The sequence below is a fragment of the Peromyscus leucopus genome, unplaced genomic scaffold, assembly GCF_004664715.2.
Source record: "Peromyscus leucopus breed LL Stock unplaced genomic scaffold, UCI_PerLeu_2.1 scaffold_793, whole genome shotgun sequence".
NCBI classification, from domain to species: Eukaryota; Metazoa; Chordata; class Mammalia; order Rodentia; family Cricetidae; genus Peromyscus; species Peromyscus leucopus.
In genome coordinates, this window is record NW_023505721.1 from 18,453 (window position 1) to 37,379 (window position 18,927).

Here is an 18,927-nt window from a genome sequence, read left to right on the forward strand (position 1 = left end):
CTGGCACTCAGAATCCTGCCCTGCACTCCCAGGTGCCAGGGTTACAGGTGTGCACCACCATGCCCTGTCCTGTATTTAGGTTTGCCGTTGACCCTTGAGCTTGCTGGAGGTATTTTTACTGGTTGTTTCTTCATTTGATTCTGTGTGTGCTCACTGAGCTCCACAGACTTGGCAGGTGTTTGTTGTTTCTTTTGTGATGGAGGCTGAGGGGGGAACGGTGGTAGAGTGGGTGCTTCATGAGTCTGAGTACAGGGTGTACGGGGTGCTTCATGTAGTCTGTGTGGGGGGACAGGGACTTCATGTAGTCTGTGGGGGGGACAGGGGCTTCATGTAGTCTGTGTGGGGGAACAGGGGCTTCATGTAGTCTGAGTGGGGGAACAGGGGCTTCATGTAGTCTGTGTGGGGGGAACAGGGACTTCATGTAGTCTGAGTGGGGGTACAGGGGCTTCATGTAGTCTGAGTGGGGGTACAGGGGTTTCATTAGTCTGAGTGCGGGTACAGGGGTTTCATTAGTCTGAGTGCGGGTACAGGGGCCTCATGTAGGCTGAGTCAGGGAATTCAGTGGGCCTTCATACAGGCTAAGTTGGGGGGGGCAGTTTGGTAGGGCTTCCTGTAGGCAGAGCATGTAGGGGGCATTCAGTAGGGCTTCATCTGGGCTGGCCCTGAGCCAAGGCTGATCTTCCTGAAACTAGGGGTTTTCTAGGCCTAGTATCTGGCCTAGACTCTGCCACAGCCCTGAAATGAGGCAGTGGATGAACAAAGCCACTTGACTTACTGTGTCGAGTTGGGGGCACAGTCAGCATCTCTGTTTTTATTCTACTTGGAACTGTCTGACTTGACTTGAAGGTTGAAAATGTGTGCATTCCCCTATGTGGTCTTTTCATTTTGTGCTTTTTTTTTTTTTTAAGAAGCATAAGTATTTATTTGTAACAAAGGAGTTTGTGTACAGTGTTGAAAGTCTATAACTTCTTGTTAAATTCACATTTTTTGTACTGATTTTTTACATCAGGTGCCTACCTTCTCACCCTGAAGGACACTTTCTTTGATCGAGCCAAGGCTTGCCAAATCATTGCTTCAATACTTGTTGGCAAGGATGAGAAAATTAAAGTGCGCCTCCCACCCCCTACAATACTAAAGGTGTGTTGGGGTCCACGTGGATGGCTGGTGGAATAGAGGGACCGTGCTGGTTCTGGGCTCGCAGGCAGTCACTGCACCCTCTTACTTTACTGAAGTGGACCATGTTGAGACCAGCCCAGCCCTCATCTGCTGCCTCCTTTCCTCCAGCCTGTCACCCTGTGGACTGGAAAGCAGATCTTCAGTGTCATCCTCAGACCCAGCGATGACAATCCAGTGAGGGCCAACCTCCGGACCAAGGGCAAGCAGTACTGTGGCAAGGGGGAAGACCTCTGTGTCAATGACTCCTGTGAGTGAAGGGATGGGACGGGGAAGGAAGGAGTCCTGTGAGTGAAAGGGACGGACGGGGTGGGAGGAGCAAGCAGGTGGCCTAGAGTGAGCTTCACTGGCTAAGAGCAACTTCACTGTTCCTACAAGGGCTAGGAGGGAAGTTTTCCACAGGAAAGTGTAGCTGCGCTCTGTCTCATTGTCAGTCTCTAGATGGCAGAGATCATTTGGACAGAGCTGCAGTGCTCAGAATGGCCCTTTTTAATGGTTTTGTCAGTTAATGCAATTTGTCTTTTTTCTAGGGGAGAGGGGGCAGGTGGGCATCAAAGGTTGTTTAAGGTTTGTTTATTTATTTATTTATTTGTTTTTTTTGAGACAGGGTTTCTCTATGTAGTTTTGGAGCCTGCCCTGGAACTCTCTCTGTAGACCAGGCTGCCCTTGAACTCATAGAGATCCACCTGCCCCTGCCTCCCCAGTGCTGGGATTAAAGGCGTGCACTACTGCTGCCCGGCTTAAGGTTTATAATTTATTATCATTATTTTTTTTTTATTTTTTTTTATTTTTTTTTAGATTTATTTATTTATTATGTACACAGAAGAGGGAGCCAGATCTCATTACAGATGGTTGTGAGCCACCATGTGGGTGTTGGGAATTGAACTCAGGACCTCTGGAAGAACAGTTGGTGCTCTTAACCTCTGAGCTATCTCTCCAGCCCCTATTATCATTATTTTTATAAATGCCTTTTAGACAGTATGTTCATTGTCTAACAACACAACTAATAGTTACGTTGTTTTTTAATGGAGATAAAGTTGCACACTGTAGCCCAGGCTAGCCTGGAACTAACAGCCATCCCTCTGCCTCACCTTCAGAAGTGTTGGGACTTCAGTTGTGCTTGATGCTACGTTGGTGGTGAGGATTGAACTCGGGCCTTCATGAGTAATGCTGTCACAGAGCTACACCCCACCCCAAGACTAACTGTTTCTTCTAACCGATTTTACTTGGTCAGAGAGAAAAAGTCTTGCTAACATGAAGATGCAGTAGACTATAATGGAAAGAGGATTATACGAGTCATCTGAGTCTCTTTAAAACAGTGCCCGAGTGAGGTCACAGCCAGCATCCAGTGGCTACTGTCTAGCACAAAGCTCCTTAGGTCTCCCCAGATCACTGGCTATCAGGGCCTTAGGACTAGCCATGAATCTCAGAAGGTCAGAACTACTGAGTTCTAGCATTGAGAAGGGCGCTGGTTTTCCTCATCGTTGTTGCCTTAACAGAAAACAAAGTTTTAAGGAGAAATTCTTTGGGTGTACTTGGAATTTTCATTTTTCACAACCAGATAATTGTTCATTTAAATGCATTGTCAGTATTACCCTTCCAGATGTTACGATCCAGAACAGTGAGCTGATGAGTGGCAGCATGGACAAAGGAACTCTGGGGTCGGGATCCAAGAACAACATCTTCTACATCTTGCTACGAGACTGGGGGCAGAATGAGGCTGCCGATGCCATGTCTCGGCTTGCCAGGCTGGCTCCTGTCTACCTATGTGAGTATCTCAGCAGCTTCCTGTTTCATGTTAATGCTGCAGTAGGCAAAATCTTAGTGTCTTCTGACAGTGTGTTATTTCACTTTTTCATTCCCACACAGGATAAAGTATGCTGAGCCATTTGTGCATTTATCAGTGACTTGACTCAGTACTGACAAGTTGGTTGCTTGGAATTTGATTTTCATTTTTTCTAATCAGAATCTGTGGTACCTTCCTATTGTCTGCGAATGGGTGTATTGCATAAAAAGCTCGCTGGGCAGTGGTGGCACACACCTTTAATCCCAGCACTCAGGAGGCAGAGGTAGGCGGATCTCTGTGAATTCGAGGCCAGTCTGGTCTATAGAGCGAGTGAGATCCAGGAAAGGCACAAAGCTACACAGAGAAACCCTGTCTCGAAAAACCAAAAAAAAAAAAAAAAAAAAAAGCTCTTTGTGAGATGCTTCCCAAGTACCCAGGGAAGCTCTGTAGCCTCTGGGCTGCCCTTAATTATCCTAAGCAGATGATTCAGTATTGCCCCTCTGTGCTTACATACTTTGCTTGTTCATACTTTGAGGGTGGCATAAATCAAGTGATTTCTACATGTTTCCTAAAATTGAGTTTTATTGCTATTGGTGTGTGTGTGTGTGTGAGAGAGAGAGAAAGAGAGAGAGAGAGAGAGAGAGAGAGAGAGAGAGAGAGAGAGAGAGAGAGTATGGGTACACTAGTGACACAGCATAAGTCTGGAGGTGAGTCTTAGGGATCAGACTCTGGTAGTCAGGCTTGGTGGCGAGCACTTTTATCCACTGAACCATCTTGCCAACCAAAATTTTGATTCTTCTCATTTTGACTAACTCTTTGCCTGGATGGAAAATTCTAGACTGAATATTTTCCCTCAGAAGTCCCTCAGTATTGTTCTATTCTGTTGTAGCTTCTCGGGTACTATGGAAAGGGTGCAGCCATTTCTAATCTCACAGTGTTTTGAACCTTTTTTCCCATCCTGGAGGCCATAGAGTCTTATATTTAGTATTTTCCCAAAAGTTCACAGCTATGCCCTGGTGTGGGCTTTTTAATTTCTTGTGCTAATCACTCAGTCAGCTCCTATAAACTTGCAGCAGTGTCCTTCTTTCTGGAAATTTCCTCATTATTTCTTGGATAATTTTATCTGCATTTCTTTTTGTTTGGAACTTGTGTTAATTGCATTTCCAGTTACGGGATCAATTCTGCTTTTCTTACCTTTCTTTTATTTAATCTATGTCTTTAGTCATTCCTTTTGCCTTTTATCATTTCTGTTGATATAAAATGTTATCTTGGTAAGTTTTGGATTTCTGGTAAAATTTCCCATGATTATTATTTGCAGATAAGGTGGGGCTTTGTCTGTTCTCTATATTGGGATTATTCCCAGCTTCCTTTGTTTTACTTGTTTATAATTTCAAGGCAGGATCTACTATGTAGCCCCACTGCCCTGGAAAATGGTATGTAGACCAGGCTGGCCTCAGGCTCATGAGCATCTGCCTGTCTCTGCCTCCCATGCACTGGGATTAAGGGCGTGCACTGCCACACCAGGCTGGAGCTGCCTCACTCTGGTCTCTGGATTTGACTTTGATTACTCTGAAGGAGTTTTACTGAGTATTTTCATATTTGCTCCCTGAATTTCCCATTTCCTTTCCTTTTGTATTTGTGGTCTTATATTTCATGTTAAAAACTGTCCTAAAGGGCAGGAGAGATAGCTGAGAAGTTAAGAGATCAGAGGTCCTGAGTTCATTTCCCAGTAACCACATGGTGGCTCACAACCATCTGTAATGAGATCTGGTGCCCTCTTCTGGCATGCAAGCATACACAGGGAACACTGTATACATAATAAATAAATAAATAAATAAATAAAATCTTAAAAAAACAAAAACAGAACTGCCCTAAGATGCATAAAATCCATCTTGTTCTTGGTTATCCACTCATCCTTGGGGTGTGAGACTAATCACTGACTGGAAATAGAGCTGCAGGGTTGTTGTCCTCTGGGTTCCTTGGTTTGGGCTGAGAGCCAGCCTTCTGACTGCAGGGCCACCACTCACCCGTCAATAACAGTTCTCTCTAGGGAGGCTTGATTTCCTCAGAGACATCTCCTCTAGTTTCAGTCTCCCACCCTGGGGATAGAGCCTTGGAAGCTGGCCAAGGTTGGGAGCCCAGGGCTCCCATCATATATTGCACAGATGGTTCTTGTCATCCTATCCGGCTGTGACTGGTATTCTCAAATCCGGAACCCTTGGGTCTTCCCTGAGGACATGAACTGCCATCTTCCTTCCAAGCAAGCCCAGAGCCAGTTCCTTACTCAGAATCTCCACCCATTCTCCTTGTCTCCAGTACATTTATCTCTTTGTAAAAACTAGTGGTCTCACTTCCAAGCCTCTCCAGACTTGTTGGTTCTCTACCTGAAGACATTGAAAGGGCCTCTTCTTTCCTGTGCAACTAAGACTGAACACTCAGTCACTCACCCACTTCTTCACAGGTTAGTCCAAGTCTACCAGAGATGGTGTTTATATTTGCCTTTTTTTCCTATTGGGAAATAAACCCAGATTCACATAGTGCTCTCGCTCTCTCTCCACTGAGTTACACACCAGCCTTCCTCCTTTTCTCTTTGAGAGTGATTTCTGAGAGGAGGAGGGCAGGCAGCAGGGATGAGCTCTTCCTGACAGCTTGACACTAATGGTTATGGCTCTTTTGCTCTGCCTGCCAATTCTTCCTCAGCTAACCGTGGGTTCTCCATCGGGATTGGTGATGTCACACCTGGCCAGGGACTGCTGAAGGCCAAGTATGAGCTACTAAATGCTGGCTACAAGAAGTGCGATGAATATATTGAAGCCCTGAACACAGGCAAGCTGCAGCAGCAGCCGGGCTGCACTGCTGAGGAGACACTAGAGGTGAGCTGCCCTCCAGATCGGCGTGGTCAGCTGTCCTGCTGACAGTGTGTTTGGGATGGGCCAAAAGCCATGAAGAGAAGGTGGCTGAGAAGCAAGAAGGGACGCGGTTTTGTCCCATTCCTGCAATGTGTTCTTGTTTGTTTGGCAGTGTGGGACCTTTGCTCTTTTAGCATTCACATTCTGGTATAAAAACATGGTATAAAAACTGTTCATTTGACAGCATGGGGCTGTGCTTCACTAGGGCTGCTCTGACTGTCCCTGAGATCCTCAGCCCTCCCTCCTTCCACAGACACCACACCAGAGCTCAGTACATTGATCATTATTACCATGACTTAGATACAGGCTAGGAAATACTCATGTTGGATTGTCTCATCCAGCCCACAGCCTCCTCATGTCTGAAACCACTTGGCTGAGCGCTGAGCTGGCCACATCAAAATCTAGGAGCCTGAAGTTCAAAAGCAAATGGACCAGGAGTTGGGGCACTGGCTTTGTTTTCTTCTGTTTCATGACAGTTTCACTCTGTAGCTCAGGATGGCCACAATTTCAATGTCTTCTGACCTCAGCCTCAAGTCCTGGGCTTTGCAAGTACATGTTGCCATACCTGCCTATCCTCTGCCTTCTCCATAGCCTATGTCTTGGACTTTTCCCTCCCTAGAGTGTGGAAGATAAGCTCTTGAAGCATCAGGTCTTCCCAGCTGGGTGTGGTGGCACACACCTATAATCTCAACCACCTGGAGGATGAGGCAGAAAGATGGAGAGTTCATAGCCAGTGTTTTGTTTTCTGTTCAAAACATATAAATAGTTTGCTAAAGAGGGTTCAAAACCAAGTCAGGCAAGTTTGGCAATACAGTAACTAAAAGAGAGATGGGAAGATGAATTCTTTCTTTCTGTGAGGGTTTTTTTTTTTTTTTTGAGACAAGCTTTCTCTAAGTAACCTATAGGCGCTAATTCACAATCCTGTCAGAGTCCTGAGTGCTGGGTTCACAGGAGTGTACTAATCCCCTGGAAGTCTGCTCCTTTTCAGTCTTCTGAGTTTTAGACAGAAAGGTAAGAGGAGGTTTCTCACTGTACCTACCTAGAAAATTAATTAAGGCCTCAATAGGACCATGATTTCTAGAGGGCTCATCACCTTAAATTGTGAATTGTGACTGTGCTCACAGGTCAGGGTGTCCTGGAGTCATCTTGTCACATTCTTTGCTCATGCAGATTGAAAGCATGCTTTATGAGAACAGGTAGAGACAGACTGTACAAGCAGAGCAAACAGTTCTCCTTCATATGAGCATTGTGCATTTACAGGGGCACGTGTACACATGACTGGATGTAGGATTTTGTTGTAATTTGCTATGCACTCTCTTCCAGACCCTTGTAGAAGAAAGGCCTTTGTGCAGCTTGCACTTTTTGATTGTCTGAGTTCAGGAAACCTCATTGATTAGAAATCTGACATCCTGATGAAATGTTCTCGATTTTCTATAAATGTCAGATTAAAGGTTTGTGATCTGCAGAGCCAGAGGCTAGCTCCTCACAGACTGTATTTTCTTCCCTCCCCTGCCCCTCCCCCCAGGCCCTGATCCTGAAGGAGCTGTCTGTGATCAGGGACCATGCTGGTAGTGCCTGCCTCCGAGAGCTGGACAAGAGCAACAGCCCCCTCACCATGGCCCTGTGCGGCTCCAAAGGTGAGTTAAGCCCTCAGGGTTGGCTGTTTGTGTGCCCTGCCAAGGGCTTGCCTCCAGAACATGTCTTTGGTGGTTGTAACAATAGAGGCTCTTGATTTCTTGAAGTGCCTATCTCTAAATCATGGAAATCTGACCTTTTGTTTGATTTGGGTGGGGTAGTTTAAGTCTTTTGGAGAAACTGGTTGGTAATATGGCTGGGTTCCTGAGTTTGAACGTGCTTTGACCAAATTTAGTGTTAAAAAGAAAGCTGGGAAATTTTAGTAATAGATTCAGCAATGTAGCAATCTTTTTCCCTGTCTTGTGGTGCTGAGGATGTGGGAGGCCAGCTCCCCCCTTTTCAAGGGTTCCCATGAGGTGTAAAGAGGGATAAGAAAATATTAGATAGAAAGATAGCGAAGAGGAGAAAGACAAAAACACAGAATAGCTTCCAGAGGACCTGGGTCAATACCCAACGGCCTTTTCTGTTTATTCAAAAGGACTTTTTATAACAATGCAGGGGCAGAGCAAAAGACCACCCCTTTGCTAGATCAAAGCACACTGCACAGCTAAGTGTAGACACTTCCAAACACCTGGTAACCATGTCCATGTTCAGATCATCCCCTTATGCAGCCCTGCTGGGTAAAGCAAGCTCAGATTTTCTGACTTTGAGTAGTTTGGGCCTCCACAAATTCCCCCTTCTTAGTAATATAAATCTCAAGTGGGAGTACAGATCTTAACTCTGTGCAGCTCTGAATCAGCTTTCCACTAAGAGCTTGCAAGTAGCTGGAATAATTAAAGCAATACTCCTGCTCCTTATGGCAGCTAGACCTCCTAGTAAAGGAGTAGAGGATGATAAAGATAGAATGACCTTTTTGAATGGGTCTAGGATGTCTATAGCAGCCTCAGATGCACAAAGCCCTTTTTAAATCAATGAACTCTTGATGTAACTGCAGCAAATAAATCAGTAAATTCCTGATGCAACTGCATCAAACCTAAACACTCCCTTAGCTTCACCAAATCACGGTTCATTAATATCAACAAATTAATGTAATCCTAACATGAATATTACTATACACAATTATAATTCCTACAAACTTACACATCCAAAAGCAAACTCTCAATAGGACTATTTACACTTTTACAAACTTTAGCAAATATTCAAAAGTGATTTCTTAATAAAACATTTTGCATTTCTTGCTAACAAAACATAGGGTACATTAACACAAGTTAATATTAATCCATTCAAAAGACAAAATATTTTTTTAAAAAATTAAATAGACTGAGGAATATTAACACCCCCCCCTCCCTTTTCTTTATAATTTTTTGAGCTGCATCTTGGGCCTGTGTAGAAAAAAAACCCAAACTTCTCCATTTAAACAGAAACTTTTTTTAGAAATATTTATTTACTATGTATATAGTATTCTGCCTTCATGTGTCCTTGCAGACCGGAAGAGGGCATTAGATCTTGTTATGGGTGGTTGTAAGATACCATGTGGTCGCTGGGAATTGAACTCATGACCTCTGGAAGAGCAGTCAGTGCTCTTAACTGCTGAGCCATCTCTCCAGCCCCTAAACAGAACCATTTTTACACAAAACAATTTGTGAACCACCACAGTTAATAAAGCATATATGCATACACAAAACAGTTCATAAGTCATCACAGTTAATAGAGTTTATATGCGTAAGTAAATTCAAAATTGTCCTATTGTAATTGAATCACTCCTGTCCATTCTATTTCTTAAGTCTGAAAAGTTCAAAATGACAGTTCTGGTACCAGTCTTAATATTCCACTAAAAGTTTTCTAATACCAGCCTTAAAGTTCCAAATACTAAGAAGCCCACAACCAAAACTTTTTGCAGTTCCCCTAAATGCAACAGTTCAGTTCAAACAGTCTCTGAAATTTTGCTTTCAGGTACAGCAGCATTTTATGACAGTCTTACCCTAGGAACTCTGCCTTAGGGTGAAGGTTGCATCACCATCACCGTAGCTGAGCAGCTGCAGAGTCCTTTGGAAAAAGTTATCTGCGCAGCTAGCAAACAGAAGTTGTATGACTTTTTTACATTCCCAGTCCCAGGACCGAGGGCTTTCAACTTCCTCTTACCCCAGGAGCTCAAAGTTCCTCCCTGCAGCTATGAGCTACAGCTCTCATTCAGCAACCTGGTCTGGGAGGAAAGCCAGCCTCGGCCAGTAGCAGCCACTGCACCCCGGCTCCATTACCTATTTTGTCAGTAGTCTTCAAATGCAGCACTCAAGAGTCCAGGAAGCCTCTGGGGGCTGCCCTGCTTGCAGAGCCAATTGTTGCCCTTAGGGCAACTCTACCTTACTCTGCTGCTGGGAGCGCAGGCTAGTGTGAGTTTCAGTGTATCCACCATTCAACCTGGAGCACTGCTGTTACACACGGCTGCTAGGGACTCAGACCCTGTACATTTCATTGCAGGGAGGATTCGAAAACCTCCACTGCTTTCTCTACATCTCTGGGGATGTCCCACCCTGGTGTGCTGCCAGCTAGCAGTTTCCCCAGGGTCTGAAGCACTACCTCCATCATGGTCTCACCCTCAGGGATGCTGTTCTGCAAGCCGCTGCCTGCCATTCTCCTCTCTTGTCTGGTGTCTCTGCTGCTCAGCTTCTCAGTCTGTTCTCACAAGTACTCTGGCTAACTGTGCTCCCCTCACCATGGCCCCGCCGTGGCAGAAAGTATGCAGACCTAAACACAGGATAGCTTTGGGAGGACCTGGGTCAATACCCAAGGCCTTTTCTGTTTATTCAAAAGGGCTTTTTATAACAATGCCAAGGGGCAGGGCAAAAGACCTCCCTTTGCTAGATCAAAGCACTCTGAACAGCTAAGTGTAGACCCTTCCAAACAACTGGTAACCACTCCCGTGGTCAAATCATCCACTTATGCAGCCCTGCTGGGTAAAGCAAGCTCACGTTCTCTGACCCTGAGTAATTTTGTCCTCCACATGAAGATCAAACCCGGGGCCTCATGCATCTCAGACAAGTGCTCTATCACTGAGCTATAGTCCTAGCTTAGATGTAGCAAACTTCCTTAACTTCATATTTACTCAGACTCTAGCATTAGGATTCCTAATACCATGCTCAAACTCAGAACCTCGGGGCCTCTATTGCTGTCATTTTGTTCATTATGAAATAAAATCCCTGCTCTCTAAGTTGGCTGCCTTTTCCCATTGTTCTACTTCCTGCTCCTGTGCATACCTGGGGTCTCCCCTGCTCTACCTTTGCTTCTCCCTCACTCTTCCACACACATTCAGATTCCTTCTCCCATCCTCCTCTCTCTGCAGACCCCATGTCCAGAGTCCAATCTGACGGTCATCATAAAGACTCCAGTGGCCCTTCCCTCCACCCCACACCTGCACATGCCCCGGAGTCCTTTCCTTGGTTCCAACTGTCACTGTAGTTCTGCCCTTCAGTCCCTTGGACTTCTAGGCTGTGACAGGGTTGTGCTGTGTCACATTCTATTTTATCCCTCTGGTCTGCCTGGCTTCTGTTATTGTTTCCAGTACAGTTTTCCATTTCTGACCTGTTCCAGGTTCCTTCATTAACATATCACAGATGATCGCCTGTGTGGGACAGCAAGCCATCAGTGGCTCCCAGGTTCCAGATGGCTTTGAAAACAGATCTTTGCCTCACTTTGAGAAGCATTCGAAGGTAAATGGCAGTGGAAGCTTGAAGGTCTGTTTGTCTAGAATGTCCCCTGAGGAACACAGACTTATCAGGATCTAAAGCCATTGGTTATTTTCACTGGGTGTTTACATAGAATGTGTGGCTGTGGCATTGAGTTGTACTTCATGTCAGTCTTCACCCATGTGAAGTGCCTCTTCGGTGACTGTTGGTGTGTCAGAGTTGCCCGCCATCACTACTGTCTGTTTTACATTTTCAGTAGCTCTAGCTACAGGTGGATCTGGTTTGGAGGTGGGCAGGCTGGCCCACAGTATGGATGTCTTGAAGACAGTGGTGCCCAGGGAGTGGATTGGGTGCCATCTGAGGTCCTTGACACTTCTGGGATAGCAGCTCCAATTCACACATTCCTCTTCTGAGACTCTTACCTGCCCTGGCACCCTAGCAAGGATGGCCTGTCCAAATTATTTCTCCTGTAGGCAAGGGCATAGGGCACCTGCCAGTTCTTGGGTCCCTGGCTGGGTATGTGTGTAGCCTCCAGGGGACATTTTCTTCTGTGGATGGATATTAGAATTTTGGAAATTGAACCGTGTTTGATTTTCTTTTTTCTTACCTCTCTTTAGCTCCCTGCTGCCAAAGGTTTTGTGGCCAATAGCTTTTACTCTGGCTTAACACCTACTGAGTTTTTTTTCCACACAATGGCTGGTCGAGAGGGTCTTGTAGACACTGCTGTAAAGACCGCTGAAACAGGATACATGCAGGTAACTTGAGGAAGTGTCATTGGCCACAGAGCAACAGCACTATGTGAGAGTAAGCCATGCCTGTTCTGTGCGTATGTTTGTGTGTGTGCCTTGAATATATGTGTGTTTTGTACAAGAGCTGAGATTCACCCCCCTTCTTGGTGTTGAAGGGGAACATTTAGACATGTTGGTGCTCTGGAACTAAAGAAACAAAATAGTAACTCAGCTCAGATTATCCTATGCACTCTGAAAGGTAGAGAGACCAGGTGGCTAAGTCACCTAGAGGGGCATGCTGAACTTGTAGCCTGGACTTCTCATTCAGCCTCCCTTAGCTGTTTCCTAGCATGACTGGGGCGTTGGGGTGATAACTGCCTGCTAGTTGCTGAGAGGTTTCTGTCTCTCACCTTGCCACTGGTCAGGTCTCATTTATTCATCCTTTCCATGGCTCCCAGGAATCACAACTTTAGGTGACAAGGCTGAGCTGGAGGGTTCTTTGCTGCACTTACAAATGACTATAAAACTTGACCCTCTGTGTCTCTCTAAAGGTCACAGTAGAGGATTTCTTTCCAGACCCCATGATCTTTCCACTCCCTGATGCATCAGTAGCTCTATGTGTTGCAAGAAAATCTGTGTGTGTTTCTGTTGCTGGGGATTGAGCTCAGGGCCTCCTTAATGCTAGGTCAATGCATTAACTGCTGAGCATAGTCCTAGCCCCCCAAAATTCTTCATCTTTTTTACTGTTTATGACACCAGTTAAAGGTGGCAGGCCACATTATTGGGCCATAAGCTTTATTCTTCTTTTTGTCCTGTCTGTCCCTCTGTGGAAGTGAGGACCTTGCAGACTGCAAACCAGAATTTGATGAGCCAGTGAGCCAGATAAAGGTGAAGAGGGTAAGATAGTGGCCGGAGTCCCTTGTGCAGACAATGCCCCGTCTGTACTTGTTTGTTATCCCCTGATGCTGTGGACATCTACTGGGAATTGCCCTTTGGCTTTGAGGTGTGCTACCTTTATCAAAAGGAACTGTGAATGTGGTGTGGGGAGCTGTTGACTTAGGGTGTTGAAATGTACAGTATGAATTTCCAAGAGCACCAGGATTTCCTAGAAGCAGTGGCTTCTGGAAAAAGCAAGTTTGTTTTCTAAGGTTTCTCTCATTCTCTAGGCCAGAGTCACACTGCTGGCTGGTGGAGGAAGGTTTTCCCAAGCATAGTTGAGAAATGGTTGCTGCCCTTGATTCCTATAGTCTGTAGCCCTGCTTCCTCATCCTCTGTCCCAAAAGAGGGCTTGCATCTGGTTCTCTGTACTGAAGTCTGCATGGACTCTGGTGGGAATGTGTATAAAAACCAGTTTGCACCATAGGGACCTGGGTGGGAAGACTAAGCAGTCCAGGAAAGCAGTGTGCAGAGTTCTTGGGGCTGGTGAGGTTTCTGTTGCAGGGAGGTTGGAGCATAAGCTGCCTCTCACTGCACAGGCTAGTGAGGCACTTGTGGCCCTGCTGTTCTCAGGCAAAGGAGGGACTCTTCAGCGATGTCTAATAAAGTGCTGTTGATGTGACTTCAGTACCTGTAACCTCGTGCTGGGGATGTGGCTTGGTAACAGAGTGCTTACCTAGCATACACAAGGACCTGGGTTCATCTCTAGCACCATGAAAAACAAGCAAACAAATGACCTATAACCTGAAATTGAATGGCAAGTCTAATTGTGTGTTATGAAGCAGTCTTCCCTGGGCAGCTGAGTCTCCTTCTCTTCCTGTAGAGAAGGCTGGTCAAATCCCTGGAAGACCTCTGCTCCAGTATAATCTGACAGTGCAGAGCTGCACTGTGACATCATCCGGATCATCTACGGAGATGTCTGAGATCCTGCCGCCATGGTGTCAAGATGAGCCTCTGGAGTTTAAAAGGGTTCTGGACAACATCAAACTGAGATACATCACTCTGTTAACAGGTACAGTCTTCTGGGGGCTTTGTCATTGGTGTAGATACTGTTTGTAGTACCATGCTTCCCACTATATCATCTCTGCCTCAGTACTAGAGTAGTACCTTGCTACTATTAGTTACTCTGTCTGTTTTCATTCCTGAGCCTATTGTTAGTCCATATCAGATGCTAATGGAAGAGGCTCTGGCTCCTCTCTTCTGCTGGAGTGGACTAGAGACAAGCTTTGTAAAAAAAGGTTGTTGGACAGAAGGCTCATTTCATATACTGTAGCCAGGAATGTGATTTGGAACCAATCTTTTTGAATAGTAATTGGACAAGATTCGTCTGGATTTCAGTCTAGTGCCTTATGACCCAGATCTTCTAGCAGCAGAAGATGGTTCCACTGAGGTGGTTTTTCAGTTGTTTCTAGTAGTTGGAAGCCACCAGTTGAGAATGGGTCAGAAAGCACTAACACTTTGAGTAAACCCCAATGAGCATGAGGAGTGTTGACACACTTCCCCTCTGGAGATGTTTAGTTGGCTGGATGGTTTTTATAGTGCAGAAGTTGAGGTCTGGACCTAGGGTATGCTGGGCAAAACTCTACTATCACCAACACCTTGATATTTTGGTATGCTTTTACTTTTTATTTTCAGGCAAGGTCTTGCTCAGCTGCCCAAACTGGTCTTGAATATGTTCTGCAGCCAGGCAAGCTTTGAACTTGTGATTTATGTGCCTGGGCTTTCCAGATGGCTGAGATTACAGGGTGTGCCATGAGACCCTGGCTACAGCAATGATCATTTTTAATAGCAAATCTGGGCTGGAGTTGAATTGGGAAGTAAGATCCATACTAACCAGTTAGAGTGGAACTCTTTAAATACAATGGGGATTACTGACTGGGATGATAGTGCATGCCTGTAATCCTGTGGCTTGAGAGGGAAGAGGATCAGGAGTTAAAGGCCAGCTTCACTCCATAGTGAGCTTGAGGCTAGCCTGAGCTACCCAAGACTGTCTCAGACAAACAAACAAAAGGCAGAGTATCAGCTTATCTGGTTTTCATTTTCAGATGAAAAGTGGAGTCTAGAGTTTGTTAGCAGAGAGAGACAGGTTGCTAAAATCTCACTGAGTAGTTTTATGTCTGGTAAATTCCTCTGCCTAGTGCTCTCCCTCCCCCTCACCAGGCATATGTCACGCCATGTTCTTTCTGTACTCAGGCAGTGTTTCCATGTCAGAGCGAACCTGCTCTCAGTAAGAACGAGCTCACCTTGACCACTGAGGCCATCATGAAGAAGAACGAGTTCCTCTGCTGTCAAGACAGCTTCCTGCAGGTAGGTTCTGCCCTGTGGTGGTGAGAACGTGGTCTGTCAAATGCCTCCCACTGCATTTTGTAAGCCATGGTCTTAATGTGGTTTTTGTTGTGTTCTGAGCAGTATTTCACTAGCCAGCATGAAGAATTTAATGTATTGTCTTCCTGTTGGGAGAAAGAACCTAGAGAGCTGGTCTGTGTGAGCCCTGTCACCAGACCACATCCACTCTCATATTCCTTCTGCAGCCATTCTGAACATCTGTCACTAGTGACTGCATGTGTCTCAGATTGCAGCATCTTTCCATCACAGATCAGAAACCCATTCCATTGTCTTCCCATTCCTCTTGAGGGCCTTCATTATTGTGTGCCTTGAAGGTTTCTTTGATTTACCTTTTGCTTTTGACTGTGTGAGTGCTGGGAATTGAACCTGGATCCTCTGGAAGAGTAACCTGTGTTCTTAACTGACAAGCCATCTCTCCAGCCCTTTCTGAGACTTTAATTCTTAAAATTTAATAAAGCTCTTTCTTAAATGAAATCATTTCTATCTAGAAAGATGTCTGAACTGCAGCGTTACCCTCCATGTCTCATACCTTCTCATTATAAAGAAAGAGTTGAGCAGGCTTGGTGGCCTATGCTTAAGTCACAGCATGGGAGGCAGAGATAGGTGGATCTCTGTGTTCTAGGCCAGCCTGGTCTACAAAGTGAGTTCCAGGACAACACAGAGAAATCTTGTCTTGAAGAAAAAAGAAAAGAAAAGAAAAGAAAAGAAAAACAAGAGTTGACTAGCCCAAGAAACTATGAGTCAGAAGCTGAAACAAGAATAATGAGTATAAATAGGAATCAGAGACAGTGATGTTCAGAGTGATTAAATAATGCTATGTCAAAGAGAGGCCATTACTCACAGGTTAGAGGCATGCATACTCTGAGTATGGAAGTGTAAGCCTCATAAAGTCCCTAGAGCTATGCTGACCTCCTTCCCACAGCCCTGTGGCTGAGATAAGGTTGAAGATCACTCATGGGTAAAGGTTGTGTAACGAGACCTAACTACATCTTAAGCAGAGGGTCAGTTTTTCCAGAGTGGCAGGCTCCTTACAAGCACTGCGTAAGAGAACCAATGTCCACATTTCTGCCTTGATGCTGTGTATTTAGCAGTTGCTAAGATATGGCACATTGTGTCCATTGTTGTGGAGTTGAAAATGATTGTGCTGTCTAAATCATTGAGAATCGTACAATTGATGTGTGTTTTATAATCTTTTTAGGAAATAAAAACATTCATTAAAAGCGTGTCTGAGAAGATCAAGAAAACCAGAGATAAATATGGCATCAACGATAATGGCACAACAGAGGTACGGCCTTCCCAGACTGGTGGGACACAGTGTTTCACAGATGCAGCTAGTCTTGACTGTGCACTTGGCTTTGTTCTTCCAGCCTCGTGTGCTGTACCAGTTGGACCGTATCACCCCCACCCAAATAGAGAAGTTTCTGGAGACCTGTAGGGACAAGTACATGAGGTAGGCATGCTAATTATTCTAGACTGCCAGGCATCCATGCAGAACTCCCATGCCTGGGATATTCTTACTGGGTTCAGCATCCTGGCTAGCCTGGTTTTGTCTCTGTTGATGTGATAAAAATACTCTGACCAAAAGTAACTTAGGGAGGAAAGAATTGATTTTTAGCTCACAGTTCCAAATTAGAGTCTATTTGGGGGAAGTTAAGGCAAAAACTCATCTAGTCACATCACATTGGCATTTAAGACCATAGAGAAACGAATACACCCATGCTGCCTGCTTGCCTTTGTTTATGCTCTAGCTTTCTTCACTGTTACACAGTTCAGACCCCAACCAATGAAATGATTCTGCCAATTTTACGGGGAGTATTCTCATCTCAGTTAACAGTCTAAATCGCCCACAGATATGCCCAAAGTCAATGTGATCTAGATAATTCCTCATTGAGAGTCCCCCTTCCCTGGTGACTCTTATGTTGGGCCAGGCTGATAATAAAAAGTGAGAAGTACATTGTCCCACCATCACTGCCAGGATTGGGCAGATTTGTGCCTGGAATCTCTGGTCTCCAGTGGGACCATTGGCTGGATGCTCCTTAACATGAAAGGACTTACAAGGAATTTCCTGGGTGTTTTTGCCCATAAGGAAACTCATGTTCTGTGTAACAGCTTCCAGCTCTCTGAGCACCTCAATACTCAGTAAGAATAGACCACTGCAAACTACTCCACACACTGGACATCAGCCCTCTGTGTATCACACACTGAGGACACAGAATTTAGTCATGCTGTCTGCCCCTCTGACTATCTTGCTTGCCTTGCTTGTTTCTAGTCCATGCCAGTCTCTTCCTCTGCACAATCACTGCCTGGCCAATTGCTGTTTCCATAATAACCCAACACAATCTATAGATTTTCTTTTAAAAGGCAGTAACCAGAAGCCTGTGCCCAGCAACTTTGCTGTCCTTTTCACTGTTGCATCACATCCTCTTCTGTGCCTTTTTCTTGTAGGGCACAGATGGAGCCAGGCTCTGCAGTGGGTGCACTCTGTGCACAGAGCATTGGTGAGCCAGGCACCCAGATGACCCTGAAGACTTTCCACTTTGCAGGGGTAGCCTCCATGAACATCACCCTGGGTGTGCCACGGATCAAAGAGATCATCAATGCTTCCAAGGCCATAAGGTAGCTGCTCCCTGGCTTGTTTCTTGAGGACCAGTGGTCCTTGTGCTCATGAATGCCTGTGATTTATTAGTAGGGCAGTGTCTGGTATTTAGAGGGCAGGTTTGCTGTGTTGATCAGTGTTTGGGTTTATAGAAAGGTCACTCAAGTTAAAACTGGATATAGTCAAAATAGAATCTTTTTTTTTTAAGATTTGTTTATATTATATATATATATATATATATATATATATATATATATATATATATATATATATGAGTATATGAGTACTCTGTCTACATGCAGGCATTTAAGCCAGAAGAGAGCATCAGATCCCACTAGAGATGGTTGCCATCTACCTTATAGTTGCCTAGAATTGAACTTAGGACCTCTGAAAGAGCAGCCAATGCTTTCAACTGCTGAACCAACTCTCCCGCCCTGTTTTGGGTTTTTTATGGCTACTGGTTACATGAAAGAGAAAACAGTAAATGAGCTAGCAGTATTGAGCGCTAGGTCAGTAGACATTTCATCCTTTTGATGCCATTATTTCACACCTAAGTAGCCCAGAATGATTTTCCTCCTAGTCAGTTTGTAGCCACTCTCTGTAAGCCCCTAGTGATTCAATCAGGTGTTCAAGAGACCCAAGACTAGAAGAACTAGAGATACATCACATTTTTAGGGATAAAAATAATTTCACCTATTCTCTAAGTTTTGCAGAAGAATAGCATCAAATGAGAAATAGCTGCTCCTGGTTGTAGACCAGGTACTATGGCTATCCGGGGTGGTTGAAGGTCCACTAGCCTCCTGCATGCTGGCCAGATCTGTGCCAAGGGCCTGTGTTGATGGGATACTGTCTCCTGAAGACAGACCATGAGAGTGGTGGTCACAGGAGCAGGGGTATTGCTGGGGAGGGGCAGAGGGAGGTGAAATGCATGAGGAGTTGGTTCCTTGGGGAGCAGAAAGTCAAGAACTAAGAGGGAGGGCTCCCTCCATCAGGAAATTTTCTTAAACCTTCTCCTGGATGGAATGGGCACTTGGGGTCTTCTGAAATTAGTTAGCCTCAGTGACAGGTCTTTAAAGTCCTTTCTTGCAGCCCTCCCCAAAGTGAGTTCTAATAAAGTACTCATGGTTTGTGAGTAGCACTCAGATTTTATAACAGTTCACGGCACACAGTCCTGGTCCCTCCCTTGTGTGCTGAT

The 18,927-nt window shown here is 45.1% G+C and overlaps 1 protein-coding gene across 1 annotated transcript in view; it reads left to right on the forward strand.

Moving 5' to 3' along the window:
• LOC114709615 (DNA-directed RNA polymerase III subunit RPC1) overlaps nucleotides 1-18,927 on the forward strand; it is a 42,188-nt gene that overhangs the window by 16,278 nt on the left and 6,983 nt on the right. Inside the window, 15 exon segments of the mRNA XM_028893558.2 lie at nucleotides 1,010-1,137; nucleotides 1,285-1,423; nucleotides 2,777-2,941; nucleotides 5,660-5,832; nucleotides 7,394-7,505; nucleotides 11,032-11,150; nucleotides 11,744-11,881; nucleotides 13,614-13,644; nucleotides 13,647-13,676; nucleotides 13,679-13,730; nucleotides 13,732-13,777; nucleotides 14,984-15,097; nucleotides 16,335-16,421; nucleotides 16,504-16,586; nucleotides 17,582-17,752. Of these exon segments, the coding sequence (XP_028749391.1) occupies nucleotides 1,010-1,137; nucleotides 1,285-1,423; nucleotides 2,777-2,941; nucleotides 5,660-5,832; nucleotides 7,394-7,505; nucleotides 11,032-11,150; nucleotides 11,744-11,881; nucleotides 13,614-13,644; nucleotides 13,647-13,676; nucleotides 13,679-13,730; nucleotides 13,732-13,777; nucleotides 14,984-15,097; nucleotides 16,335-16,421; nucleotides 16,504-16,586; nucleotides 17,582-17,752 (1,588 nt within the window).